Source organism: Felis catus, chromosome D4 (genome assembly GCF_018350175.1).
Source record: "Felis catus isolate Fca126 chromosome D4, F.catus_Fca126_mat1.0, whole genome shotgun sequence".
NCBI lineage: Eukaryota > Metazoa > Chordata > Mammalia > Carnivora > Felidae > Felis > Felis catus.
In genome coordinates this window covers 57,382,710-57,406,251 of record NC_058380.1, presented here as the reverse complement: position 1 = coordinate 57,406,251, position 23,542 = coordinate 57,382,710, and the positions used below count along the sequence as shown (strand labels likewise).

Here is a 23,542-nt window from a genome sequence, read left to right as displayed (position 1 = left end):
AGTCATCTCGATTTCATGGACAATCCAGACTCTATTCCCTCGAGCTTTCCTTCTCCCCACAGATAATACTGTCCTAGACATTTCCTCACGCCCCTAGGCCCACAGTCCATGGCCCACATACCCCCGATGCTGCCCACTACATGCTGACCCTCCCTTTTCTGGTGTAGCCTGAAGGACTTCCTGCCCAAGGAGTATGTGAAGCAGAAGGGAGAGCGTAAGATCTTCCAGGTGAATGGGGGCAGGGGAAAGTGTTTGGGATGCCCCGGGAGCTTTGCTGCTTAATCCTACTGACTGAATGGACCCCCGGCCCCTTCCTTGTCTCCTCCCACCCCGCTTCCACCTGCCAAGCTGTTCTCCCACCTCTCCTGTGCCAAGAAAGCGGAAGACCTGGGCTTTTCATCTCAGCTCCATCACTGCATTTGCTGTGGAATTCAGTTCAATATTCTTGGTTGTGTTTTTCTTTGCATCTAACATGGGATGACAGTACCTGCCCGGGGTAGGATTGATAGGAAAATCAAATGAGATAGTATGCCTGAAATTACTATGAAAAGTGTATCTTTGTACAAACATAAAGTGTTATCCCCACCTCTTGAATATTCAGCCCCAAAAGTCTTCTATCTGACCTACTTTCTATCTGTTCACGTCTCCAGAATATCTGCAAATTCTTTAACTATATTCCTTGAATTGTTGCTTCTGCATATCCTTTGTCAGTCCTCATCCCGTCACCCTCTCGTTTCTCATACCTTGCACCCCCTAACCTTTCCTGTGCCCCCCACAGTACGCTCCCATCGTAGTTAACGTCACAACTCCTTGTCTGTGATGCTGTCCTCCCACGTTTCGCTAAACATTTCTCCATTTTCTACTCTAAGGCACACAAGAACTGTGGGCAGATGAGTGAGATCGAGGCCAAGGTGCGCTACGTGAAGCTAGCCCGTTCCCTCAAGACCTATGGTGTCTCCTTTTTTCTGGTTAAGGTGGGTTACAGACCCTTCTCACCATCCTCCTTATTTCCACTCTTACTCTTTCCTCTCAAAGTCAGGCCCTGCCCTTGGTTACACTTTCCACCATCCCTACAGGTCCCATTCTCTCTACTTGCTCTGACCTTGTGAAAACTTGCCCTGTTGTCAGCCCTCTGCCACCAACTTTCCTCCAGACCCTGCCTTCTCCCTAGTGGAGCTTGTCCTGGGTCCATCCATAGACACCCAGTTCAGCTCTCCCACCCTCCTCAGCACCCCCTTGTGGTCTAGATCTGATCTGCTCATTCACCTCTCTGGCACTAATACCAACAACAATCTGCCTCACAGGAAAAGATGAAAGGAAAGAACAAGCTGGTGCCCAGGCTTCTGGGCATCACTAAGGAGTGTGTGATGCGAGTGGATGAGAAGACCAAAGAGGTGATCCAGGAATGGAGCCTCACCAACATCAAACGCTGGGCTGCCTCTCCTAAGAGCTTCACCCTGGTGAGTCCGGGTGCCCAGGAGGGAAAGGGCTTTGGAATTTCCAGACGGGGGCAGCTGAGAGGTCTCTCCCCTCCCTTGGGATAGTGCACTGAATGTGACTTCAGAAAAAAGGAGGACTTTACAGGACCCTGGGGGTCAGAGAGAAGGAGAAGCTTTGCTGGAGAGTTGTGCTTAAATGACACAATCTTTGCAGTCCACAGAACTTAACTGTAACCAGCAAACTGAGCTCACAGGAGACTTGGGGAGAGGGAAGAAAAAGGTGAAAGAAAGAAAAATAAGCCTCCCCTCTTTCAGCAGCAACTATACAATAGTTTTCCCCCTGGCTTTATATTTTGGTATTAGGGATTAGAAACTGATACCACCTCAATGAAGTGCCCTATCGAGGGGACAAGAATTTAATAAAGGCTATTTTTCCATTTTGGATACTAGTGCTAACTTTCCATTATGGTCATTCAATGACAAATGTTTGTGTCTTCCCAGCTTTATTATCAGGGTGAGAGAAAAGCTATTTCTTAGACAGCATGTATTTGAAACTACGTAGCATAGAGACTGCTCCTCAGAAACAAAATGTTGCCCTCCAGGGAGAAAAATAAAGAAATGGGAAATTGAAGAAGGGTAGGCTTCTCTCTAGAGGGCTGTTGGCAGGGGAAGACACCCTCACCAGCTTGGCCTCGGGGCTCCCATCCTACCCTTTTCCATCGTGGGTAGATGCAGGCTCTCCCACTGAGCCCCCACCTTGTCACCCTAGGATTTCGGGGACTACCAGGATGGCTACTACTCAGTACAGACAACGGAAGGGGAGCAGATCGCACAGCTCATCGCCGGCTACATTGATATCATCCTTAAGAAGGTGCCTGCCCCAGCCTTTTCCTTATCTTCCCTCACCTTCTACCCAAGCCAGTCCTTTAGAAGTGAGGACCCAGGTTCTGGAAAAAGGCTGAGTAGGGAAAGAAGAGGCTGCTTTTTCCCTGCCTCTCTCTTCTTTAATTCTTGTTCCTTTTTCCTTCCTACAGAAAAAAAGCAAGGATCACTTTGGGCTGGAAGGAGACGAGGAGTCTACTATGCTAGAGGACTCAGTGTCCCCCAAAAAGTACGAAGGTTGCTGGGCTGATCCCATCCCCCAGGGGCAGGGAAGGCAGGGCTTGACTCCAACAACTGTTGAGGGGTGGGGAGTCCCTAGGATGGTTCCTTAACCGGTCACAGGCTATCACACATCCCCCTAGACCACAGGACCTGCAAAGGTAGTACAGCTGGGTGGCAAGGGGGTTAAGACAACAGTCCTCTGAGTGCTGCCCCGTGTGTCCCCTCTCTAGGTCGACAGTCCTTCAGCAGCAGTATAACCGGGTGGGGAAAGTAGAGCACGGCTCTGTGGCCCTGCCTGCCATCATGCGCTCTGGAGCCTCTGGTCCTGAGAATTTCCAGGTGGGCAGCATGCCACCTGCCCAGCAACAGATTACCAGCGGCCAGATGCACCGGGGACACATGCCCCCTTTGGTAAGAGTGCTTCCACTGCCACCACGGTACCAGGCCTTCCTCCCCATATCAGCTGTTTGTCTTCCCACGTCCCTGTTCGTAGTCCTGTCCCCAGCCCACCTCCTCTTTCCTCTAAGCGTTCTCTGTTTCTCCTCCCCTTGTCTTGTAGACATCAGCCCAGCAGGCACTCACTGGGACCATTAACTCTAGCATGCAGGCTGTGCAAGCCGCCCAGGCCACTCTGGATGACTTTGACACTCTGCCCCCTCTGGGCCAGGATGCTGTGAGTATGGGACGGAGGAGAGGCCAGCGGTGCTGAGGCTGGGACTCACAGGAACGGGATCGGGGTTAACCGGACCAGAGCAGATCCTGAACTTTGCCTCTCTCTCTCTCTCTCTCTCTCTCTCTCTCTCTCTTTCAGGCCTCTAAGGCCTGGCGTAAGAACAAGATGGATGAATCAAAGCATGAGATCCACTCCCAGGTAGATGCCATCACAGCTGGTACTGCCTCCGTGGTGAACCTGACAGCAGGTAGGCCGGATGCCAAGTCCTATCTGTGTGTGGTGGGGGTGGGGGAGGAGGAGCACGTGCAGGCGCCAAGTGTGACTGGCTCCGGGTGGGACTGCCCCTCAACTCAGGGAAGAGACCGTGTCTCTCTCGGCACACGTTTGTGACTGACGCCTGTGATTGCCCCTCTCTAGCCCATTGTCTGGCCTGCTCGCCTCACGTGTGCTCCTCTTCCTCCCTCAGGGGACCCCGCGGAGACAGACTACACGGCAGTGGGCTGTGCAGTCACCACGATCTCCTCCAACCTGACGGAGATGTCCCGCGGCGTGAAGCTGCTGGCCGCCCTGCTGGAGGACGAAGGCAGCAGTGGCCGGCCTCTGCTGCAGGCCGCGAAGGGCCTCGCCGGGGCGGTGTCAGAGCTGCTGCGCAGCGCCCAGCCAGCCAGCGCTGAGGTCAGGGGCCACGGCTGGCACTAGGGAGGAGACCCCAAAGGAGGAGGGGGCAGTCCAGATTGTGGGATGGAAGTGTGGGACCTGTGGGCAGCTTCTGACCGGTGTCCACTCTCCACAGCCCCGTCAGAACCTGCTACAAGCAGCTGGGAACGTGGGCCAGGCCAGTGGGGAGCTGTTGCAGCAAATTGGGGAAAGCGATACTGACCCCCACTTCCAGGTTAGTGACTTACCCAGCCCCTAGAACGGAAGCTTCTTGGAAGTAACCTCTGACCCTGAATCCAGCTCCTAGTCCTGTTACTACAAAGTGACTTCTCAGCGCCAAACGGAACATCTGTTTGCAGGGAATGACACTGGGAACCTCCATTCCCTTTTGAGGGCATGAAAATTTAGAACCCCTGAATCCAAACTGAATCTACCAGGTCACCCTTGGCTGATGATATTTTGTAGTCGCCTGCCATCTTCTCCTTGTCTTCCCCATATATAGCCTTTATCCCAACTCGACATCTTGAAGCTGCCTCCATACCACCCTGAGGACACTGTTCCTCTAGCTCCCCCTTCCCCACCCCATGCCAGTTTCCTCAGCTGACTTGTCATCCTGGATTTCCCACGCAGATATGTGCACCCAGAGGGGCTGGGGTTCGATCTCCCCCCGAACCCCCCACGGTAATGGCCTCTGGCCTGGGCCTTCCCAGCTTTGTTCTCTCTGAGCCGCATACACTCGCTCTGCACCTCTCCCCCAGCCTCCTCGGGGGGCAGAACATGATGGAGATGGGGAGGCATGTCACAGGCAGGACTTGGGAAAATGGGATCCGGGAGGGTTGTATGGGGTCTTGTACTCCAGGGTGACTGCTTCCAACCAAGATTGAGAAGAAATGGGGAAAAAAAGCTGGGGGTGGGAGGGACCCCAAGAGGTACCTCTCTCCATCCCATTGTAACAGCACCGCCCCTCCCTCCCCATTGCGGTCCGAGTGTATCCGCCTCGTGCGTTTCTCCCTCTGGTGTAGGCTCTCTTTCTCTCGGTGTGGGTTTGTTCCTTGGTGGGTATTCTGTCCTACTGGGCGCTCAAGGCAGGGGCTTGGGGTAGCTTCTGGTTGCTTCTGCATACACTATCCAGTGATTGGAGTCAGTGGGAATAATGAAACCGCTCATGCCTCTGAGAAGGGTCCATGGATCCCAAGCTCGATCTTAGGCCATGCTGACAGTGCTTTTCTCACAGGACGTACTAATGCAGCTAGCCAAGGCCGTGGCAAGTGCTGCAGCTGCCTTGGTCCTCAAGGCCAAGAGTGTGGCCCAGCGGACAGAGGACTCAGGGCTTCAGACCCAGGTCATTGCTGCAGCGACACAGTGTGCCTTGTCTACCTCCCAGCTGGTGGCCTGTACCAAGGTGAGCCACAAAGCTTGCATCAGCCTGTGCCGAGGGGTGATGGTGCCACACACAGGAGCCTCTCATTTCACCTCTCTGGCTCCTTCTTACCTATTCCGGTGGCTGTGGGACTCCTCACGACTCCTTTCCATTGCCTTCATCTCTGACACTTGCTTTGCCCACAGGTGGTGGCACCTACAATCAGCTCACCTGTCTGCCAAGAGCAGCTGGTGGAGGCCGGACGCCTGGTGGCCAAAGCCGTGGAGGGCTGTGTGTCCGCCTCCCAGGCAGCCACGGACGATGGGCAGCTGCTGCGGGGTGTAGGAGCGGCGGCCACAGCTGTCACCCAGGCCCTGAATGAGCTGTTGCAGCACGTGAAGGCCCACGCCTCAGGGGCTGGGCCTGCTGGCCGTTATGACCAGGCCACTGACACCATCCTCACTGTCACCGAGAACATCTTCAGTTCCATGGGTGATGCTGGTAAGGACACCACTCCTGGGAAGACAGAGAACCCTGTTGAGGCTCCCCGAGCCCATTGGGCATTCCCTTGCAGACCTGCCAGTCCCTGCTAAGGACTCAGCAGAGTAGACCATGTACTTATTAACCTCTCTGAAACTTCCAGTTTCTCATCTGTAAAGCAGGAATGTGATCCCCGTTCTGCCTTCTTTGGTATATTTTGGAGAATATACAAAAGCATACACAAACGTAGCTGGAAGTTGGAAGGTGGCATTAAGAAATAGCCTTCTCCACTCCACCCTACCTGCTCACTCCCGAAAGGAGTGCACTCCTTCACAAAGAGTGCAAGACTATTTACTGAAAATACTTGTTAGAGACTGTCTTCTCTCCCATAAAAGTTCACCAGGAAATCTGTCCCTCTCCAAGATCTTAAACCCAAGATACAATAACTCCAGGGGAATCACTTTGAGAACCTTTGTGTCTCTTTAACTGCCCCCCAAGAGCCCTATCTGCCTTGCCTGCACCCCTTTCCCCCACCCTGGCACCCTCGCAGTGTCTCTGGCTTCCTTACCTGATAGTGCTCTGTCCTCTCAGGTGAGATGGTACGACAGGCTCGCATCCTAGCCCAAGCCACCTCTGACCTGGTCAATGCCATCAAGGCTGATGCCGAGGGGGAGAGTGATCTGGAGAATTCTCGCAAGCTATTAAGCGCTGCTAAGATCCTGGCCGATGCCACAGCCAAGATGGTGGAGGCTGCCAAGGTACGAGCCTTCTGTGGCCAACTCCCAGACTGAGACCTGAAGGGAAGTAGAAGGGTCCAGATGGTCACCCTTTTCTGATGGGAGAGACCCAAGAAAAGCAGAAAATATAAGAGCACTCAGGAAGTAAAGGCACCCTCAGCTTCAGGTGCATAGGGGCCCAGGCTTCCAGCCACTGTGACTGCCAGGGTACTTGGTGACCGACATGCCCTTTTTCTTCCTCTGAGTCCACGCTCTGCTATCCTTACTTTTCCCTACTTTGTTGCCACCACCTGCCTGCTTCCTGGATCCCTCTGCTTCATGGCCTGTCCTGGGAATGCATATAAGCACTCAGTCCTGGGGCCTCTGCTGCCAGCAGTACAGAGAAAGACAGGCAGTGGGACACAGGGTGCAGACGACCGTCGGGAAGAAGCCGAGAGGTTCTTGCACTCCCCGGGCTCTGGGGCTTTCCAGTTTGCAGGAGTAACCAGCTCCCCTGCTTTGGTTTTTGAAATCCCTGCTCTAAACTGAGTCCTCCTTGTCCCAAAGAGCCTTAAACACACCCTTTTGCCAGTGGCATTTAGGGGGCAGTAGGGAAAGAAACATGGCTTCTTCCCCCAAAAGGGAAAGAAGAAACGGTTCTACCTAAAAAGGGCCCAAAGGGAATCTAGGGGCCTCCTGATTCCCCTTTGCCTGCTTGAGGCAGCTCATCTCAGCTGTGATTACCTTTCAGTGGGGACTTTAGGAAAACATTTGAGTCTGGAGAGGTCAGAGCAGAGCTTATTTGGGGCGCACAGGGATGCTGGGTGAGGACCGTCTCTCCACTTCTCTCAGGGAGCAGCCGCTCACCCTGACAGTGAGGAGCAGCAGCAGCGGCTGCGGGAGGCGGCTGAGGGTCTGCGCATGGCCACCAATGCGGCTGCGCAGAATGCCATCAAGAAGAAGCTGGTGCAGCGCCTGGAGGTGAAGCTAGGAAATAACCCAGGAGCGGGAGTGTGGGTGCTGTGGGAGGAATGAAACCGGGAGGGTTGTGCAGAGAGAGACTCTGTCACTGTTTCCTTGTGGGATAGTGTGGCCAGGGTGAGCCAGGGACTGGGCAGGGGAGCGCCTGGGGCTTGTCCTAACTACTCTGTCCTCACAGCACGCAGCCAAACAGGCTGCAGCCTCAGCTACACAGACTATTGCGGCAGCCCAGCATGCAGCCTCCACCCCCAAGGCCTCTGCTGGCCCCCAGCCTGTGCTGGTGCAGAGCTGCAAGGTGAGACTTGGTGGGAGGAGATGTGGGACGAGTGGGACTTTCCCCCAGTCTATGGGGAGGTGGCTCTCATGACATTTTCACCCACAGGCTGTGGCAGAACAGATTCCACTGCTGGTGCAGGGCGTCCGAGGGAGCCAAGCTCAGCCCGACAGTCCCAGTGCTCAGCTGGCCCTCATTGCTGCAAGCCAGAGCTTCCTGCAGGCAAGGCACCCTCTCCCCACCTCTCAGACGAGACCCTTCCCACCCTTCTAAATCCCCTAGATCACCCACAGTTTGAAGCTCTACCAGTAGCCTGCTTCCCAGACTGAGCTGCGGCACTCAGTGTCCAGACCATCTTTAGTCCCTGTACCCAAGCAAATGGTACATTCATCTGCCCACCTGTTCCTCAACAGCCAGGTGGGAAGATGGTGGCCGCTGCAAAGGCCTCAGTGCCCACAATTCAGGACCAGGCTTCGGCCATGCAGCTGAGTCAGTGTGCTAAAAACCTTGGCACTGCATTGGCTGAACTTCGGACAGCTGCCCAGAAGGTAAGGGAGCTGGCCATCTTTGGAAAATGAGGGTGGAGTTCTGGGATGATGGGGAGTCTGCAGAATAACCTAAAACAGGGATAATTGTATAACATGGGACATTAGTGGGACACAGCAGTACCTCTTGTACCCAGACTTCCTTGTTATTGTAGGCTCAGGAAGCATGTGGGCCTTTGGAGATGGATTCTGCACTGAGTGTGGTACAGAATCTAGAGAGAGATCTGCAGGAAGTGAAGGCAGCAGCTCGAGATGGCAAACTTAAACCCTTACCTGGGGAGACCGTAAGTATTCTTAAGACCTTTTTTTTTTTTTTTTTTTTTCAATGTTTGTTTATTTTTGAGAGCGAGAGTGCAAGCAGGGAAGGGCAGAGAGAGAGGCAGACACAGAATCCAAAGTAGACTCCAGGCTCTGAGCTGTCAGCACGGAGCCTGATGCAGGGCTCAAACCCATGAACCATAAGATCATGACCTGAGCCAAAGTCAATGCTTAACCGACTAAGCCACCCAGGTGCCCCTAAGATCTCATTCTTTTTTTGTTTGTTTGTTTTGTTTTTATATTATTTTTGGGAGAGTGCAAGCGGGATAGGGGCAGAGAGAGGGGGACAGAGGATCTGAAGCAGGCTCTGCGCTGAGCCCAACGTGGGACTCAAACTCAAGAATCACGAGATCATGACCTGAGCCAAAGTCGGACGCTCAACCAACTGAGCCACCCAGATGCCCCCCCTAAGACCTCGTTCTTAATCAGACTCTGAGGTTTTCTTTTCTGCCTGCACCCCCGGAGCTGCCCAAAACCTTCATTAAACTGCCAGCTGACCTCAACTAGTTTCTTAAGTTCCCTTTTCCTGGTTCCTTCTGCACCTGAGTCTCCTGCTTCTTCCCTAGATGGAGAAATGTGCCCAGGACCTGGGAAACAGCACCAAAGCTGTGAGCTCTGCCATTGCCCAGCTGCTGGGGGAGGTTGCCCAGGGCAATGAGAATTATGCAGGTATGTGGGCAGGGCTGGGAATGGAGCTGGGAGCAGGAGCTGAACGAGGGATAGAGCTGATGGAGAAAGCCACTGGAACCAGGGCCTGGCAGTGAAAGCCCCTTTTCCCTTCTGTCTCCCCAGGGATTGCAGCTAGGGAAGTGGCAGGTGGGCTGCGGTCACTGGCCCAGGCTGCTAGGGGTGTAGCTGCCCTGACATCGGATCCTGCAGTGCAAGCTATCGTGCTTGACACGGCCAGCGATGTTCTGGATAAGGCCAGCAGCCTCATTGAGGAAGCAAAGAAGGCAGCTGGCCATCCAGGGGACCCTGAGAGCCAGCAACGGCTTGCCCAGGTCAGGTTTGGGAAACAGACCGCTTCCCCGTACGGCCCACCCTGACTGGAACAGTCTCAGCCACACTGACAGACACCTTCTCAGGTCTGCTCTTGACAGCTCTGGTCTGGATTCCACCCTTTCCCTCAGTCCTAGTAGAAGTGTCTCAACCTGCAGCAGGGTTTAGCTGAACGCCAAGCGTGGGGCAGTTTGGTCACTATCACTTGAAACTCTAACTTCAGCCCCTTCAGCTACACACGCCCTTTCCTCCTCACTTTTAGAGGCAGTAGAGGGCTTATTTCCCAGGTCCCATGAGTGGAGGAGGTGCTCTCCCAAATGGTTTCTTTTTTGGCAACACCCGTCTCCTTTTCTACCTCAGGTGGCTAAAGCAGTGACTCAGGCCCTGAACCGCTGTGTCAGCTGCCTGCCTGGCCAGCGAGATGTGGACAATGCCCTGCGAGCGGTGGGAGATGCCAGCAAGCGACTCCTGAGTGACTCGGTAGGAAGACCAGGGGTGTGGGGGGCACGTAAGAGCTGAAGACTCCAAGCTTCTCTCCACGTCTAGACCTCTCCTTGACCTTGACTTCCCAGTTTTACCCCCTTTTGTTACTCCCAGGCTCAGTGCCCACCTCCCAGCACTCCTTGACTAGACTCTCCCTCACATCGTCCCCCATGCTGGCTTCTGACTTTCTTTCTGACCCCGCAGCTTCCCCCCAGCACTGGGACGTTTCAGGAAGCTCAGAGCCGGCTGAATGACGCTGCTGCTGGGCTGAATCAGGCAGCCACAGAACTAGTGCAGGCTTCTCGGGGAACCCCTCAGGACCTGGCCCGAGCCTCAGGTCGATTTGGACAGGACTTCAGCACCTTCCTGGAAGCTGGTGTGGAGATGGCGGGACAGGCACCGGTATGCAAACGCACGGGGTCTGTTTCAGGGGTTAGACAAGAGGTGCCTGTGTGACTGCTTGGTCCTAACCTCTGCCTGGCTCCCCCCACCCCCTACCCCCCTCTAGCACTATTTGAGTGTCTAGGACACAGAGCCTTTTAGAGACAGATAAGAAAGGACTGACCGGACAACGTGTTGACCTTTTCGCCTTCAACAGAGCCAGGAGGACCGGGCCCAGATCGTGTCCAACTTGAAGGGCATCTCTATGTCTTCAAGCAAACTTCTTCTGGCTGCCAAGGCCCTATCCACAGACCCTGCTTCCCCCAACCTGAAGAGTCAGCTGGCTGCAGCTGCCCGGTAAGTAGGAGCTGGGAAGCCCAGCCCTGGAATGTTGAAGAGACTGGGGAGGGGACATGTCATGAGAAGTCCCAGCTTAGGAATGGTTACAGATGAAAGAGAAATAGCTAAAGACTTTCTATGCGTGTAGGACCCAAGAGTGATGACCTGTGCATGCATTCACTCGACTCTGTTCCTCCCAGGGCGGTGACCGACAGCATCAACCAGCTCATCACCATGTGTACCCAGCAGGCGCCAGGCCAGAAAGAGTGTGACAATGCCCTACGGGAATTGGAGGTGGGTACTTGGCAGGCTAAGTGCTGTGAGGTTAAGGAAGGTACTCTGGGTTTGGGGGTCAAAAAGGTGTCTTGAACCTTACTTTGTCCTCCCCCTATACAGACAGTCCGAGAACTCCTGGAGAACCCAGTCCAGCCCATCAATGACCTGTCCTACTTTGGCTGCCTCGACAGTGTAATGGAGAACTCAAAGGTAAGTGTGGCAAGGAACCCGGAGGGCAGAGGACAGGAAGATGGAACTAGGGACTCCTCTACCCCTCTGAGGACAGGAACTGGCTCTCCTGAAACCCTCTGTTTCTTAGGTACTGGGCGAGGCCATGACGGGCATCTCCCAAAACGCCAAGAACGGAAACCTGCCGGAGTTTGGGGAGGCCATTGCCACGGCCTCCAAAGCCCTCTGTGGCTTCACCGAGGCAGCTGCTCAGGTTATTCCCCTGCGACGGTCCCTGCAATACCTCTGCTTTCTTTACCCCACCTCCTCAACAGCCGGGCCCTTGAGTAGATAATCAAGAAGTTACGATTGCAAAACCAACTCTGTGGAAACTGGTTCTTTCCCCTTCTGAGTGGGGGTGTTTGTCAGCAATCATAGAATACCAACAGTTCTGGCTGCTGTCACCCCTGAGCCCCTGGTACCTTGGGTTATGATTATACTGTCTAATGAGGGGGCCTTTTCCAGCCCTGGCTTTCTTGGTATATACTAATTACCAAGCGCAAGTCATTTTTCACATAGTTACTACTTTATTAAAATAGTGCCAGTAACTAAATTTGCAGTTATTTGAGTCGCCGCTTAACTGTGCCTTTTTATGCAGTTATGAAGTATAAACACAACGCAAAGCTATGTTTTGCTTTAGTATATGAACCCTTAAGACAAACTGGCTTGAGAGTTCATCTCAGAGTGTTTCTCTGAAAGCCTCAATCTTGCTTCCTCAATCTCCCCTATTGCCCTTTGCCCTGTTCTGTTGGGTGGCCTCTTTTTTATGGTATGAAAAGCATAAAGAGGAAAAAGAAGAGCTACTATGTGTTAAATGAAGTATGAATCAAACCTATGATGGTCTTCTAATCGTAAAAATAAATTTGGCAATCGTTATACCAACCCTTCCCTCTTTCCAAATCTCTGAAGCTTGGAAGTGTTATAAATGAAAATGATCCTAACAACCTTCCCAGTATTGGAACTGTTTCAAAGAGACTTTGTGCTCGTGCACGTGTGTGTGCACGTGTGTGTGGCAGGGTGGCTTTCAAACCTTTTTTTATTTCTACTTAGAGTAAGCAGTACTTTTTTCCTTATGATCCAGCAGATACACATCTCACCAGAAGTTTGATTAAACTCTGTGTGGGTTTTCTTTTTTTTTGCTTTTCGTTTTTTGTTTCTTTTACTTTTTTAACCTTCTGAAACGTTCAAACACATTTAACAAAACAGGAGCGTTTTTTTCTTTTTTATAACCTAATTATTATTTGTGAACATGCTGCCACTCACACAGAACCCTGGATGCCAGACTTGTCCCTACTATCACTGTTTGATCCCACGTGGGGGATATTCTTGATTTCTCACCCCACCCCCATCCCTTCTCTCTCTCCAGGCTGCGTATCTGGTGGGGGTCTCTGATCCCAATAGCCAAGCAGGGCAGCAAGGACTGGTGGAGCCCACACAGTTTGCCCGTGCAAACCAGGCGATTCAGATGGCCTGTCAGAGTTTGGGGGAGCCTGGCTGTACACAGGCCCAGGTAACTTAAGGGAACAGGTGCTGTGAGCGAGCCTGGGAGAGGGTGGCGGGCCGGGATGGACCGGCCCCATGAAGAGAGAGGGAGAGGTGAGATGTGGGGAAGTGGAGGCTGGAGACGCATCTGTGACCTTCCACACACAGCTTCTCTGTGGGTGATTGTCTTCTCCTGCCGTGTTTCTTGTCACTCTTAGTTACTGCTAAGTTCACAACTCCTCTGTAGAAGTTTGAATCCACTCTCCTACTCACCCTATTATGGGTTCTCCATCAGTGTGTCTGTCTCATTTCCCCTGCCCCATACCGTTCACCTTCGGGTACCTGTCTCCCACATCTTCCCTTTTCAGGTCACTCTGTCCTTCCTAATTAGACTTCCAAAGGTACCGCTTTCCATCCCCAAGCCTGCAGGGGCTCTCACCTGGGTGTGGAGACTTCCTTCCTGCCCTCGTCGTGGCTCTTCCACGTGTCTGTCTCCTCAGGTGCTCTCTGCAGCCACCATTGTGGCCAAACACACCTCTGCACTGTGTAACAGCTGCCGCCTGGCTTCTGCTCGCACCGCCAATCCTACCGCCAAGCGCCAGTTTGTACAGTCGGCCAAGGAGGTGGCCAACAGCACAGCCAATCTCGTGAAGACTATCAAGGTTGTCAGTGTTTGAAATTCCCAGCCTCCCTCTGACCTGTCCGGTCTTCTCTCCCCTGGTTCCCCCATCAGTCCCTGAAGCCTTCTACCAAATCCCATCTGCCTGAGCCCAAGCCCTATCCTGTCCATACTGCTCATCACCAGCCTCTCCTCACCTCTGGCCCAGGAGAGGAGAGCCAGGCGTCACTTTCTTTGCCTACAGTCAGTCCTGAGGGCCTGTCACTTCCACTTCCAGGCGCTTGACGGAGCTTTCACAGAGGAGAACCGTGCCCAGTGCCGAGCAGCAACAGCCCCTCTGCTGGAGGCTGTGGACAATCTGAGTGCCTTTGCATCCAACCCTGAGTTCTCCAGCATTCCTGCCCAGATCAGCCCCGAGGTGAGGCGGCGTGAAGACAAAACCGGTGCACCGGCTGCCCCCTCGTCTTTGCAGGAGTCTTGAGACTCACCCCCCTGCCTCTTCTCTCCCCAGGGCCGGGCTGCCATGGAGCCCATCGTGATCTCTGCCAAGACAATGTTGGAGAGTGCCGGGGGACTGATCCAGACAGCCCGGGCCCTAGCAGTCAATCCCCGGGACCCCCCGCGCTGGTCAGTGCTGGCTGGCCACTCCCGTACTGTCTCGGACTCCATCAAGAAGCTTATTACAAGCATGAGGTATTGAGTGGGTAGACAGCCAGTGTGACCAGGGAACATACTTGTAGCAGTGTGGGGCGGGGACGAGTAGTGCAATGAGGTGGGATAGTGTTGGAGGGCCCTTGTTGTCCAAGAATCGGGATACGGGGAAAGATAGGCCAGCCTGTTTTAAAGGGATCTTCTTGGTGTTGGAGCCTATGATGTATCTATAGGGACAAGGCTCCAGGGCAGCTGGAGTGTGAGACGGCCATTGCAGCTCTGAACAGCTGTCTGCGGGACCTAGACCAGGCTTCCCTCGCTGCGGTCAGCCAACAGCTTGCTCCTCGTGAGGGAATCTCTCAAGAGGTAAGGGGGAACAGGGTTCTACAAAAGGTTGTGTCCGGGAAGAGAGATGGCAGACTCGAGAGGATGGGGGGTCCAGGTGTGTGCCTCACAGAGACATCAAGGGTATGGGAGGAACATTCCAAGGGGACTCCGTCAGTTCGGTATGGAAGGAAGGGGAGGGTCCTGTTCCAGCTCACAGTTAGGGCTAACGTTCACTTCCTCGCCAGGCCTTGCACACTCAGATGCTCACTGCAGTGCAAGAGATCTCCCACCTTATTGAACCGCTGGCCAGTGCCGCACGGGCTGAAGCCTCCCAGCTGGGACACAAGGTACCTGGGAAGACATGCGGGTAGTCCCAAGGTAGGGCAAGCGAGGGTTCCTGGCCCAGCTGACCTTCCACTCGAACCCCTTGCCACAGGTATCCCAGATGGCCCAATACTTTGAGCCGCTCACTCTGGCTGCAGTGGGTGCCGCCTCCAAGACCCTGAGCCACCCACAGCAGATGGCACTCCTGGACCAGACTAAAACCTTGGCAGAGTCTGCCTTACAGTTGCTGTACACAGCCAAGGAGGCTGGCGGGAACCCCAAGGTACCGAGGGCGGGAGGGAGGGTCTGCTAGTAAGAGGTCAGTGAAGCAGGAACAACAGAGCCCGCCTCCACTCACTCACTCTGTCCCACAGCAAGCAGCTCACACCCAGGAAGCCCTGGAGGAGGCTGTGCAGATGATGACAGAGGCCGTAGAGGACCTGACAACGACCCTCAACGAGGCAGCCAGTGCTGCTGGGGTCGTTGGCGGCATGGTGGACTCCATCACCCAGGCCATCAACCAGGTTAGAGTCTTGGGGTGCCTGTGGTCAGTGGCTACCCTGGGCTAGGGTCCCCGAGCACTGTGTCAGACACTCTGATAATCTTCCTACTTCCCCCATCTTCCCCCCTCAGCTAGATGAAGGACCAATGGGTGAACCAGAAGGTTCCTTCGTGGATTACCAGACAACTATGGTGCGGACAGCCAAGGCCATTGCTGTCACCGTTCAAGAGATGGTGAGTTTGGAAGAGTATAAGATTACCCCCGGAGAGCTCAGTTTGGAAATAACTTTACTTCTTCTGTTATCATCAGGTAACTAAATCAAACACCAGCCCTGAGGAGCTGGGCCCTCTTGCTAACCAGCTGACCAGTGACTACGGCCGTCTGGCCTCACAGGCCAAGCCTGCAGCTGTGGCTGCTGAGAATGAAGAGGTAAACACGGGGGCAGCTGCCGTGAATATCTTCCCCCAGGCCCTCACAGAAAGTCACAGTGGCGTGCCCCTTGTCCCCATCATGTCAGCCTCTAGGGCTGTCCCACCTTTACTCTGTCTAGTCTTCTATAGAAAAGGGAACGCACGCTCAGGACCACTCCACTGAAGAGTGATCAGGGGCGCCTTGGTGGCTCAGTCAGTAAGCATACGACTCTTGATCTTAGGGTCATGATTTCAAGCCCTGCGTTGGGCGTGGAGCCTACTTAATTAAAAAAAAAAGAAAAAAGTGATCAGGGCTGTGTAGGGACAGGATCAAAGTCACAGGGATAAAGGAGATAGCCCACGATCTAGAGATTTCCTGGTCTGCCGCCATTGCCTCTGTCGACACTCCTGCTGTCCTGCAGGTCTGTAATCTCTTCTTAGTTCCTCCTTGTTGCAGACCCATGAAGCTCTTCCTTCCCTAAGCTCCTGGCTTTCCAAGAAAGCAAGTAATTGGATCTTAGCATGACACACCTAATCCCCAACCCCAAACCCCTCCCTTACCACATACGGCCAAATTGTAGTCCCTGGCCCTCTGATTCACATCCCCCAGCATAAAGGGCTTCTCCTCCACCTCCTCACTTTGCTTCACGTAATCCTCACCAGTTGGTGCCTACATGCTATTATTTTCCATGTGTAGGAGGTGGCCTCCCGCCTGAAGGACATGAAACAGGGAATCTGCACGCTGGGCACTTGTTCTCACCACCCTTTAGTCTACGATGCATGTTTTGTTAGGTCCTTAGTGACTCCTCCAAGCACAGTTGGGGGCACCGTGAGTGTCTTGTAAAATCCATGTCCCTTTCCTATCTGCTCACAGATAGGCGCCCACATCAAGCACCGGGTGCAGGAGCTGGGGCACGGCTGTGCTGCTTTGGTCACCAAGGCAGGCGCCCTACAGTGCAGCCCCAGTGATGCCTACACCAAGAAGGAGCTCATAGAGTGTGCCCGGAGAGTCTCCGAGAAGGTGACGGTGCTCATCCCCATGGACTGGGGGGCTGGCTCCCCCTCCCTGTAGCCTCCCTTCCCATCCTCCTCCAACCTTCCCAGCCCTCTCCTCCGTCCCTTTTCCCAGGCACCAGTGACCTTTCCCTTCCACGAGGCACTGACCAGAGTCTCCATGTGACTTTCCTCCCCCAGGTCTCCCACGTGCTGGCTGCACTCCAGGCCGGGAACCGTGGCACCCAGGCCTGCATCACAGCAGCCAGTGCTGTGTCCGGCATCATCGCTGACCTCGATACCACCATCATGTTCGCTACCGCCGGTACCCTCAATCGCGAGGGTGCTGAAACTTTCGCAGACCACCGGTGAGGAGGGAACTGGGCCTCACAGAGGCAAGCGGGGGAGTCGGGGGGAGCAGAAGAGGCTGGAGGGGTTGGAGGAGGACTGAGAAGGGCTGACTGGGCTGGGCCCTCCCTCAGGGAAGGCATTCTGAAGACTGCAAAGGTGCTGGTGGAAGACACCAAGGTCCTGGTGCAGAATGCAGCTGGGAGCCAGGAGAAGTTAGCACAGGCTGCCCAGTCCTCCGTGGCCACCATCACCCGCCTTGCTGATGTGGTCAAGCTGGGCGCAGCCAGCCTGGGAGCTGAGGACCCTGAGACACAGGTATCCATTTGACACCCCTAATTCTGGCCAGAAACACTGCCTGTTCCCCCTTTCCCTCCCACAGACCAGAGCCTCTGCTCTCCCACGTAGGTAGTGCTGATCAACGCAGTGAAAGATGTGGCCAAAGCCCTGGGAGATCTCATCAGCGCAACAAAGGCTGCAGCTGGCAAAGTTGGGGATGACCCTGCTGTGTGGCAGCTCAAGAACTCTGCCAAGGTTGGAGGGAATGAGAGAGGGAATGAGGGGCCAATCGGTGCACTTTCTCCTGTTCCTTAAAACGCCCCCCTCTCCAACTCCTCTGATGCCCCCAGGTGATGGTAACCAATGTGACATCATTGCTCAAGACTGTGAAAGCCGTGGAAGATGAAGCCACCAAAGGCACACGAGCCCTGGAGGCAACCACAGAACACATACGGCAGGAGCTGGCGGTGAGCGAGGGTCTGGAGCACTGGGGACTTGGGTTAGAGAGGGATCGAGACAGATTGTGAATCTGTATTTCACATATATTCACGGACAGAAATGTAAAGAGTCGCACTCATTGTCCGCGCTCACTGCCAGACTTCCTAAGTGAGCTGCACTGGTGTCTTTCCCTCCCCCACCTACTTAGTCCTCAGCATTTCACAACTGCCTTCCCTCACCCTCCCATTCCCCAGTCACCAGTGCCCCTTAGCTGCCACATTCAGTGCCCTCTTCTTGGCCTTCATCTTCTTCAAACATTTCCAAAACATTTGACTTTGTTAACAAGCCTCTCTGGAATCTTTCTTCCTTTGGCCCTCCTGACACTGGCTTTGCTCTTGCTTCTCCAGCATCTCTTCTGTAGTCGTCATCAAACCACCTTCAACCTAGTAAACGTGGAGGCCGCTCCAAAATGGTGCAAATCGCCTGATTTCCCTGTCCTCTTCTTTGGCAAGTTTAACCACTTTCACGATCGTTCTCTGGCAAGCTGACTTCACCTCTGAGTTTAGTTGTTCTCAACTGCCTGTCTGACATCACCACCAAGAGGCCATGCCACCCAGCTTCTGGCCCCCAAGCGACTTCCTCTTCCCATGGTAGCAGCCTCCATCACCTGTGACTTCCCTGTCTTCTTCACCAAATCCCGGCCACTGCAAGTCCTCCCAACCACCCTCCCTTCTCTTCTTTCACCCCTCCTCTCTCTGCCCCGTCAGCACCCTGGTTGGGATCTTCATCCACTCTCCTCCACTTTGATTGCTGTGTTAGTTTTCTGCCTCATCCTCCCCTCTCCCTTCAATCTCTTGTCACTCTCGTCTCCTTCTCCTCTTTCTCATTTCCGAATTCACCTTTCTGACCCTCTCCTTGGAGAGGAAAGTTAACTGAAATTCTTAATTTTCTGCCTCCCAAACCTTATCTTTCACTCATCTTTCCTATCTTGGTAAGTGGCACCTTTTAATAACTCAGCTTCTAAAGCCAGGAGCGCAGCTGTAATGTTGTTCTCTCGTTCCCACATCTGAGCGCATCAGCAAGACCTGTCAGTGCTCCCTCCACGCGGATCTCATGTTCTCTCTTCTCCATCACTACCACCTCCAGATCATCCCCAGTCCTTCCATGCTTCTGTGTATTTGTGCGCTAGCCTCCATCTGTTCTCCCTGCCCCGACACTCACCCCTCTGATGCATTCTCTGTACACTGTAGCCGAATACACTTTTGAAAATATAAATTAGATTGTGTCACTTTGCTTAGAACCCTTTAGTGACTGCCCTGCCATCTTTGGTAAAATCCACTCTTGGCCGCCACTTCCCAGGCCCCTGCCAACTTCCCTAGTCTCATTGGTCTTGCTCCTCGCCCTTCCCCAGCCCCAGGCCGCTGCACTGTCACTCCTGCTGCTGCAGGCCCTTGCACTTGCTCTGCTTCAGCTTTTTTAACATCTCGCTCCTTCCAGTCCTTCAGGCTGAAGCTTAAAGTCCTCTCCTCTGGGTTGCCTGGCTGGCTCAGTCCATAGAGCATGTGACTCTTGATCTCAGGGTTGTGAATTTGAGCCCCACATTGGGTGTAGAAATTACTTTAAAAAATAAAGTAAAATCTTAAAAAAAAAAAAAAAGCCTCTTCTGAGAGAGGCTTCCCTGGCCATCTACCGGAGAAAGGACCTCACTTTTGTTTCTCAGCACAGCACCCTCTTTACTTCCTTCACAGCCCAGTTCAGTCTCTAGTTTTTCTGTGTGTTTACCTATTTATTGTCTGTGTTCAAAACTATAGGGTAAACTCCACGAGAACAAGGACTTTGTCTCCTTTATTCCCCATTGCATTCCCAGCACGTCACACAGAATCTACCACTAGCCGATTTTTAATAATTTGCTGGATGAACACATACATCAAAATATTTTTGATTTTTATATGTTATGTAAAAGTCTGATAGTCAAGGCCCCAAAAACCTTTTCTTCACCATCCCTGTAATTCTAGAACATTTTTTGGTACTCTCTCACTTGACATTCTGGTTATTCATGCCCCCGTTTACCTAAAATGCCTTCCTGTTATCTATGTCTTTTAAGATGCAGCCCCTTGCCCCCACTCTGCCACTCACCCCTTCAAGGCTTCTCTGTAGTTGAGGAATAAAAACCCAGCTCAAATAACCCAGCTGTGATGTGTGAATGTCTCCAAGGACCTGACCTACAATAAGTACTCATTGAATGTCTGTTCTTGAACACATGGATGAATGAACCGGATTATACAAGTAGAGTGCTACGCTATCTTATGGTCTCACACGCTGTACAATTTTTCTTTTTGTCTTATCTCCAACAGGTCTTCTGTTCTCCAGAGCCACCTGCCAAGACCTCTACCCCAGAAGATTTCATTCGCATGACCAAGGGTATCACTATGGCAACAGCCAAGGCTGTTGCCGCTGGCAACTCCTGTCGCCAGGAGGATGTCATTGCCACAGCTAATCTGAGTCGGCGTGCTATCGCAGATATGCTTCGGGCTTGCAAGGTAAAAACCCTGATAGGCAGAAGCCTGAGACGGCGCAGCAGCTTTGGGGCAAAACACGGGAGTGGCGAAACTGCGGGGGCTTGGGCCTGGAACTCTTTGGGATCCTAAAGCTAACTGTATGGGATAGGAAGCAGCTTACCACCCAGAAGTGGCCCCTGATGTGCGGCTTCGAGCCCTGCACTATGGCCGGGAGTGTGCCAATGGCTACCTGGAGCTGCTGGACCACGTGCTGCTGGTAAGGAAAGCGGGTGTTGTCTGCTCCTCACACCGGCCTCCCTGAGTACACAGTCCCCTCCCGTGTGCCTCAGTCCCAGCTCTCGATTCTTTTGTCCAAATCTCCTTCCCACTCCACCTTCTCTTTCCCAAATCTGTTCTGATTTCCAAGTCTCCCTTCCACTGGGGCCCCATCACTCTTAGCATCTTTGATTTTCCCACTCACCTCTTCCTCTTGGTTTTTCTTATCTCTTCTCTTCCCACCCAACCTCCCCCTTCTCTACCTTCATCGTCTCTTCTTTCTTCTCATTTCATCATTCTCCTTGCTCCTTGTCAGCCGGTGAGTGACACACAGCTCCTGTCTTCACCCTGTGTACAGTGTGATGCCCAGGGTGCACCTGCCCAGGGGGCATGGTGTTTGAGGGCTGTGGTGTGGAGGGGTCTAGGGATGGGGTGGGGGGGTCACGGTCTGCCCTGTTTCTTACCTCTGGTAGGAGCTCAGATCTGATGCTTTCTGCTCCCTGCCCGCCCCCGACACCCCCCCCCCCCCCCAGACCCTGCAGAAGCCAAGCCCAGAACTGAAGCAGCAATTGACGGGACACTCAAAGCGTGTGGCTGGTTCAGTCACTGAGCTCATCCAGGCTGCTGAGGCCATGAAGGGTGAGAGGTGACCAGGGACAGGGAGGGAAGGGAAACCTTTGTCATGGGAAGATCTCTGCTTCCTGGTTGGGCTGCTCTGAGTTGGCCGCTGCCCACAGTCCCCACAGGTGCCAGGGGCCAGTGATACTAACCATGCTGCCCAGTGCTCCTGACATCCCTGCTCTGCCTTGGCCCTTTTCTTCCTCCCTTTGTCACACCAGGAACAGAATGGGTGGACCCAGAGGACCCCACAGTCATCGCTGAGAATGAGCTCCTGGGAGCTGCAGCTGCCATTGAGGCTGCAGCCAAAAAGCTGGAGCAGCTGAAGCCTCGGGCCAAACCCAAGGTCAGTCCTCCTGCCTCCTGTTCCCTACCCTCCCGATGGCAGAATGTCCCTACCTTCATTTTGCATCTCTCTCTACAATCTTTCTCTTCATTTTAGGAGGCAGATGAGTCCTTGAACTTTGAGGAGCAGATATTGGAAGCTGCCAAGTCCATTGCAGCAGCCACCAGTGCCCTGGTAAAGGCTGCATCAGCCGCCCAGAGGGAACTGGTGGCCCAAGGGAAGGTAAGTACTTGGATACCCAGAAGAATGGGGACAGCTCTGCTGTCCACACTCGAATGGATCCCAGGCATTTACACACCTACGGCGAGCACAGGTCTGAGTAGGCTCTCCTCTTTCCTCCACAGGTGGGCGCCATTCCAGCCAATGCACTGGATGATGGGCAGTGGTCCCAAGGCCTCATTTCTGCTGTGAGTGCACAGTACCCACTAGGTCCCTCAGCTAGGAGACTAGAGGGGAAGGACCAGGGCAATAGGCATATGTTAATCTAATCCTCCTCACTTTAGGCCCGGATGGTGGCTGCAGCCACCAACAATTTGTGTGAGGCGGCCAATGCAGCCGTGCAAGGCCACGCCAGCCAGGAGAAGCTCATCTCATCAGCCAAGCAGGTAGCTGCCTCCACGGCCCAGCTCCTTGTGGCCTGCAAGGTCAAGGCTGACCAGGACTCGGAGGCAATGAAACGACTTCAGGTGAGGAACTGGGACCATCCTGCTGTACCTTGGGCTGTGCTGCTTTAAACTTTTCCCCAAGATGTGCTTTTCTGTGAGGGAGTAGAGGGACTCTCTCTCAGCTGAGTTCCCAACCTCACACTGCTTTCTCTGCCCAGGCTGCTGGCAATGCAGTGAAGCGAGCCTCGGATAACCTGGTGAAGGCAGCACAGAAGGCCGCAGCCTTTGAAGACCAAGAGAACGAGACAGTGGTGGTGAAGGAGAAGATGGTTGGGGGCATTGCCCAGGTGAGCTTTGCCCCGGACACCCTTAAGCACACTGCCGGCCAGGCAGTCACATTGCCTGTGCCGGCCGCAACGGCCCCGTACCCTAATGCACATACTTGCTGAACTGAGTCCCCAATCTCCATCCCTCAGATCATTGCCGCACAGGAAGAGATGCTTCGGAAGGAACGAGAGCTGGAAGAGGCGCGGAAGAAGCTGGCACAGATTCGGCAGCAACAGTACAAGTTCCTGCCTTCAGAGCTTCGAGATGAGCACTAGGGCAGCCGCTTCTATTTAATGCAGACCCAGCCCAGAGACTGTGCCTGCCACTACCAAAGCCTTCTGGGCTGTCGGGCCCGACCTGCCCAACCCCAGCACTCCCCCAAGTGCCTGCCAAACCCTGGGCCTGGGCCTGCCCAGTCCCGCTGCACATCCCCTGTCCCCTCCCTGACTCCCAAGTGCCTTCATGCCCTAGGGCCCCCTAAGTGCCTGCCCCTCCCTAGAGTATTAACGCTCCAAGAGTATTATTAACGCTGCTGTACCTCAGTCTGAACCTGCCAGGGCTCCCGCCCGCTCCACCCTGCCAGCAGCTTCCAGCCAGTCCCCACAGCCTTGGCTCTGCTCCTCCTTTTTTGATACTGTCTACCCCTCCCCCCAGCTACCTGTGGGGACCACAGGGTTACAAGCCCCAAACAGGTCATGCTCCAATAAAGGTGATTCTGCCTGCGACCTCTGCCTGGCCTTGTGAGGAGATGGGAGACTCCCCTCAGACAAAGAGAATGTGGGGGAAAGAATGGGATTCAGTTCTGTCACCAGCTTCATCTGGCTCAGAAATGGGAGTGGGGGCACACTGTGGCAATCTGCCCCCCGCCCCGCCGCCCCTTCCTCCTCCTTGCACCCAGATCCCCAAAGTCACCACGGTTGGGAAGCTGAGAAGGCCTGTTCCTGTGGTCCCCTATCTCACTGGCCAGCACCTACGCCTCACCAAGTGGCATCACCCTGCTGCTGGGACAGCAGCTGCCAGTGCTCTTTGTGACTACCAGGGACACTCGATCTTCGTAACCGTTTGGAGTATTTGAACAAATCCAATTCCTGGCCAAATTCAAATTTTCAAAAGCAGCTTTGCTAAAAAGAATAAGCCGATAAGATACAAGTGTCTGAGCCTCAGAGAACTATGGCCACAGATTTGGTTGAGGGTCCTAACAAGCAAAATACCCCCTGAGGCTGCACCGGCTAGGTTCTACTGTTGA

The 23,542-nt window shown here is 53.8% G+C and overlaps 1 protein-coding gene across 6 annotated transcripts in view; it reads left to right on the top strand.

The window, feature by feature from the left end:
- Nucleotides 1-23,021, top strand: part of TLN1 (talin 1) — a 31,546-nt gene extending 8,525 nt beyond the window's left edge. For 3 of the 6 annotated variants that reach the window (XM_019816169.2, XM_019816168.2, XM_045042891.1), the window contains exons 8-59: nucleotides 168-228; nucleotides 870-974; nucleotides 1,305-1,460; nucleotides 2,209-2,310; nucleotides 2,474-2,550; nucleotides 2,774-2,954; nucleotides 3,103-3,216; nucleotides 3,355-3,463; nucleotides 3,683-3,891; nucleotides 4,010-4,108; nucleotides 4,504-4,554; nucleotides 5,108-5,275; nucleotides 5,440-5,734; nucleotides 6,305-6,471; nucleotides 7,282-7,410; nucleotides 7,589-7,705; nucleotides 7,793-7,906; nucleotides 8,098-8,232; nucleotides 8,385-8,513; nucleotides 9,114-9,216; nucleotides 9,340-9,548; nucleotides 9,907-10,026; nucleotides 10,234-10,431; nucleotides 10,628-10,767; nucleotides 10,950-11,043; nucleotides 11,146-11,235; nucleotides 11,345-11,467; nucleotides 12,620-12,763; nucleotides 13,236-13,397; nucleotides 13,632-13,772; nucleotides 13,866-14,047; nucleotides 14,239-14,371; nucleotides 14,578-14,679; nucleotides 14,769-14,939; nucleotides 15,031-15,180; nucleotides 15,290-15,391; nucleotides 15,468-15,587; nucleotides 16,443-16,589; nucleotides 16,763-16,929; nucleotides 17,044-17,227; nucleotides 17,318-17,443; nucleotides 17,539-17,655; nucleotides 19,981-20,166; nucleotides 20,294-20,401; nucleotides 20,717-20,719; nucleotides 20,934-21,039; nucleotides 21,240-21,364; nucleotides 21,461-21,586; nucleotides 21,709-21,771; nucleotides 21,868-22,050; nucleotides 22,188-22,316; nucleotides 22,446-23,021. In XM_019816169.2, the coding sequence (XP_019671728.1) occupies nucleotides 168-228; nucleotides 870-974; nucleotides 1,305-1,460; nucleotides 2,209-2,310; nucleotides 2,474-2,550; nucleotides 2,774-2,954; nucleotides 3,103-3,216; nucleotides 3,355-3,463; nucleotides 3,683-3,891; nucleotides 4,010-4,108; nucleotides 4,504-4,554; nucleotides 5,108-5,275; nucleotides 5,440-5,734; nucleotides 6,305-6,471; nucleotides 7,282-7,410; nucleotides 7,589-7,705; nucleotides 7,793-7,906; nucleotides 8,098-8,232; nucleotides 8,385-8,513; nucleotides 9,114-9,216; nucleotides 9,340-9,548; nucleotides 9,907-10,026; nucleotides 10,234-10,431; nucleotides 10,628-10,767; nucleotides 10,950-11,043; nucleotides 11,146-11,235; nucleotides 11,345-11,467; nucleotides 12,620-12,763; nucleotides 13,236-13,397; nucleotides 13,632-13,772; nucleotides 13,866-14,047; nucleotides 14,239-14,371; nucleotides 14,578-14,679; nucleotides 14,769-14,939; nucleotides 15,031-15,180; nucleotides 15,290-15,391; nucleotides 15,468-15,587; nucleotides 16,443-16,589; nucleotides 16,763-16,929; nucleotides 17,044-17,227; nucleotides 17,318-17,443; nucleotides 17,539-17,655; nucleotides 19,981-20,166; nucleotides 20,294-20,401; nucleotides 20,717-20,719; nucleotides 20,934-21,039; nucleotides 21,240-21,364; nucleotides 21,461-21,586; nucleotides 21,709-21,771; nucleotides 21,868-22,050; nucleotides 22,188-22,316; nucleotides 22,446-22,571 (6,898 nt within the window). In that variant the 3' untranslated portion in view covers nucleotides 22,572-23,021. The remainder of the gene's footprint in view (nucleotides 1-167; nucleotides 229-869; nucleotides 975-1,304; nucleotides 1,461-2,208; nucleotides 2,311-2,473; nucleotides 2,551-2,773; nucleotides 2,955-3,102; nucleotides 3,217-3,354; nucleotides 3,464-3,682; nucleotides 3,892-4,009; nucleotides 4,109-4,503; nucleotides 4,555-5,107; nucleotides 5,276-5,439; nucleotides 5,735-6,304; nucleotides 6,472-7,281; nucleotides 7,411-7,588; nucleotides 7,706-7,792; nucleotides 7,907-8,097; nucleotides 8,233-8,384; nucleotides 8,514-9,113; nucleotides 9,217-9,339; nucleotides 9,549-9,906; nucleotides 10,027-10,233; nucleotides 10,432-10,627; nucleotides 10,768-10,949; nucleotides 11,044-11,145; nucleotides 11,236-11,344; nucleotides 11,468-12,619; nucleotides 12,764-13,235; nucleotides 13,398-13,631; nucleotides 13,773-13,865; nucleotides 14,048-14,238; nucleotides 14,372-14,577; nucleotides 14,680-14,768; nucleotides 14,940-15,030; nucleotides 15,181-15,289; nucleotides 15,392-15,467; nucleotides 15,588-16,442; nucleotides 16,590-16,762; nucleotides 16,930-17,043; nucleotides 17,228-17,317; nucleotides 17,444-17,538; nucleotides 17,656-19,980; nucleotides 20,167-20,293; nucleotides 20,402-20,716; nucleotides 20,720-20,933; nucleotides 21,040-21,239; nucleotides 21,365-21,460; nucleotides 21,587-21,708; nucleotides 21,772-21,867; nucleotides 22,051-22,187; nucleotides 22,317-22,445) is intronic. The other 3 variants (XM_011288561.3, XM_019816170.2, XM_045042892.1) reach the window with 3 other exon arrangements.
- The last annotated feature ends 521 nt before the right edge of the window (nucleotides 23,022-23,542 follow it).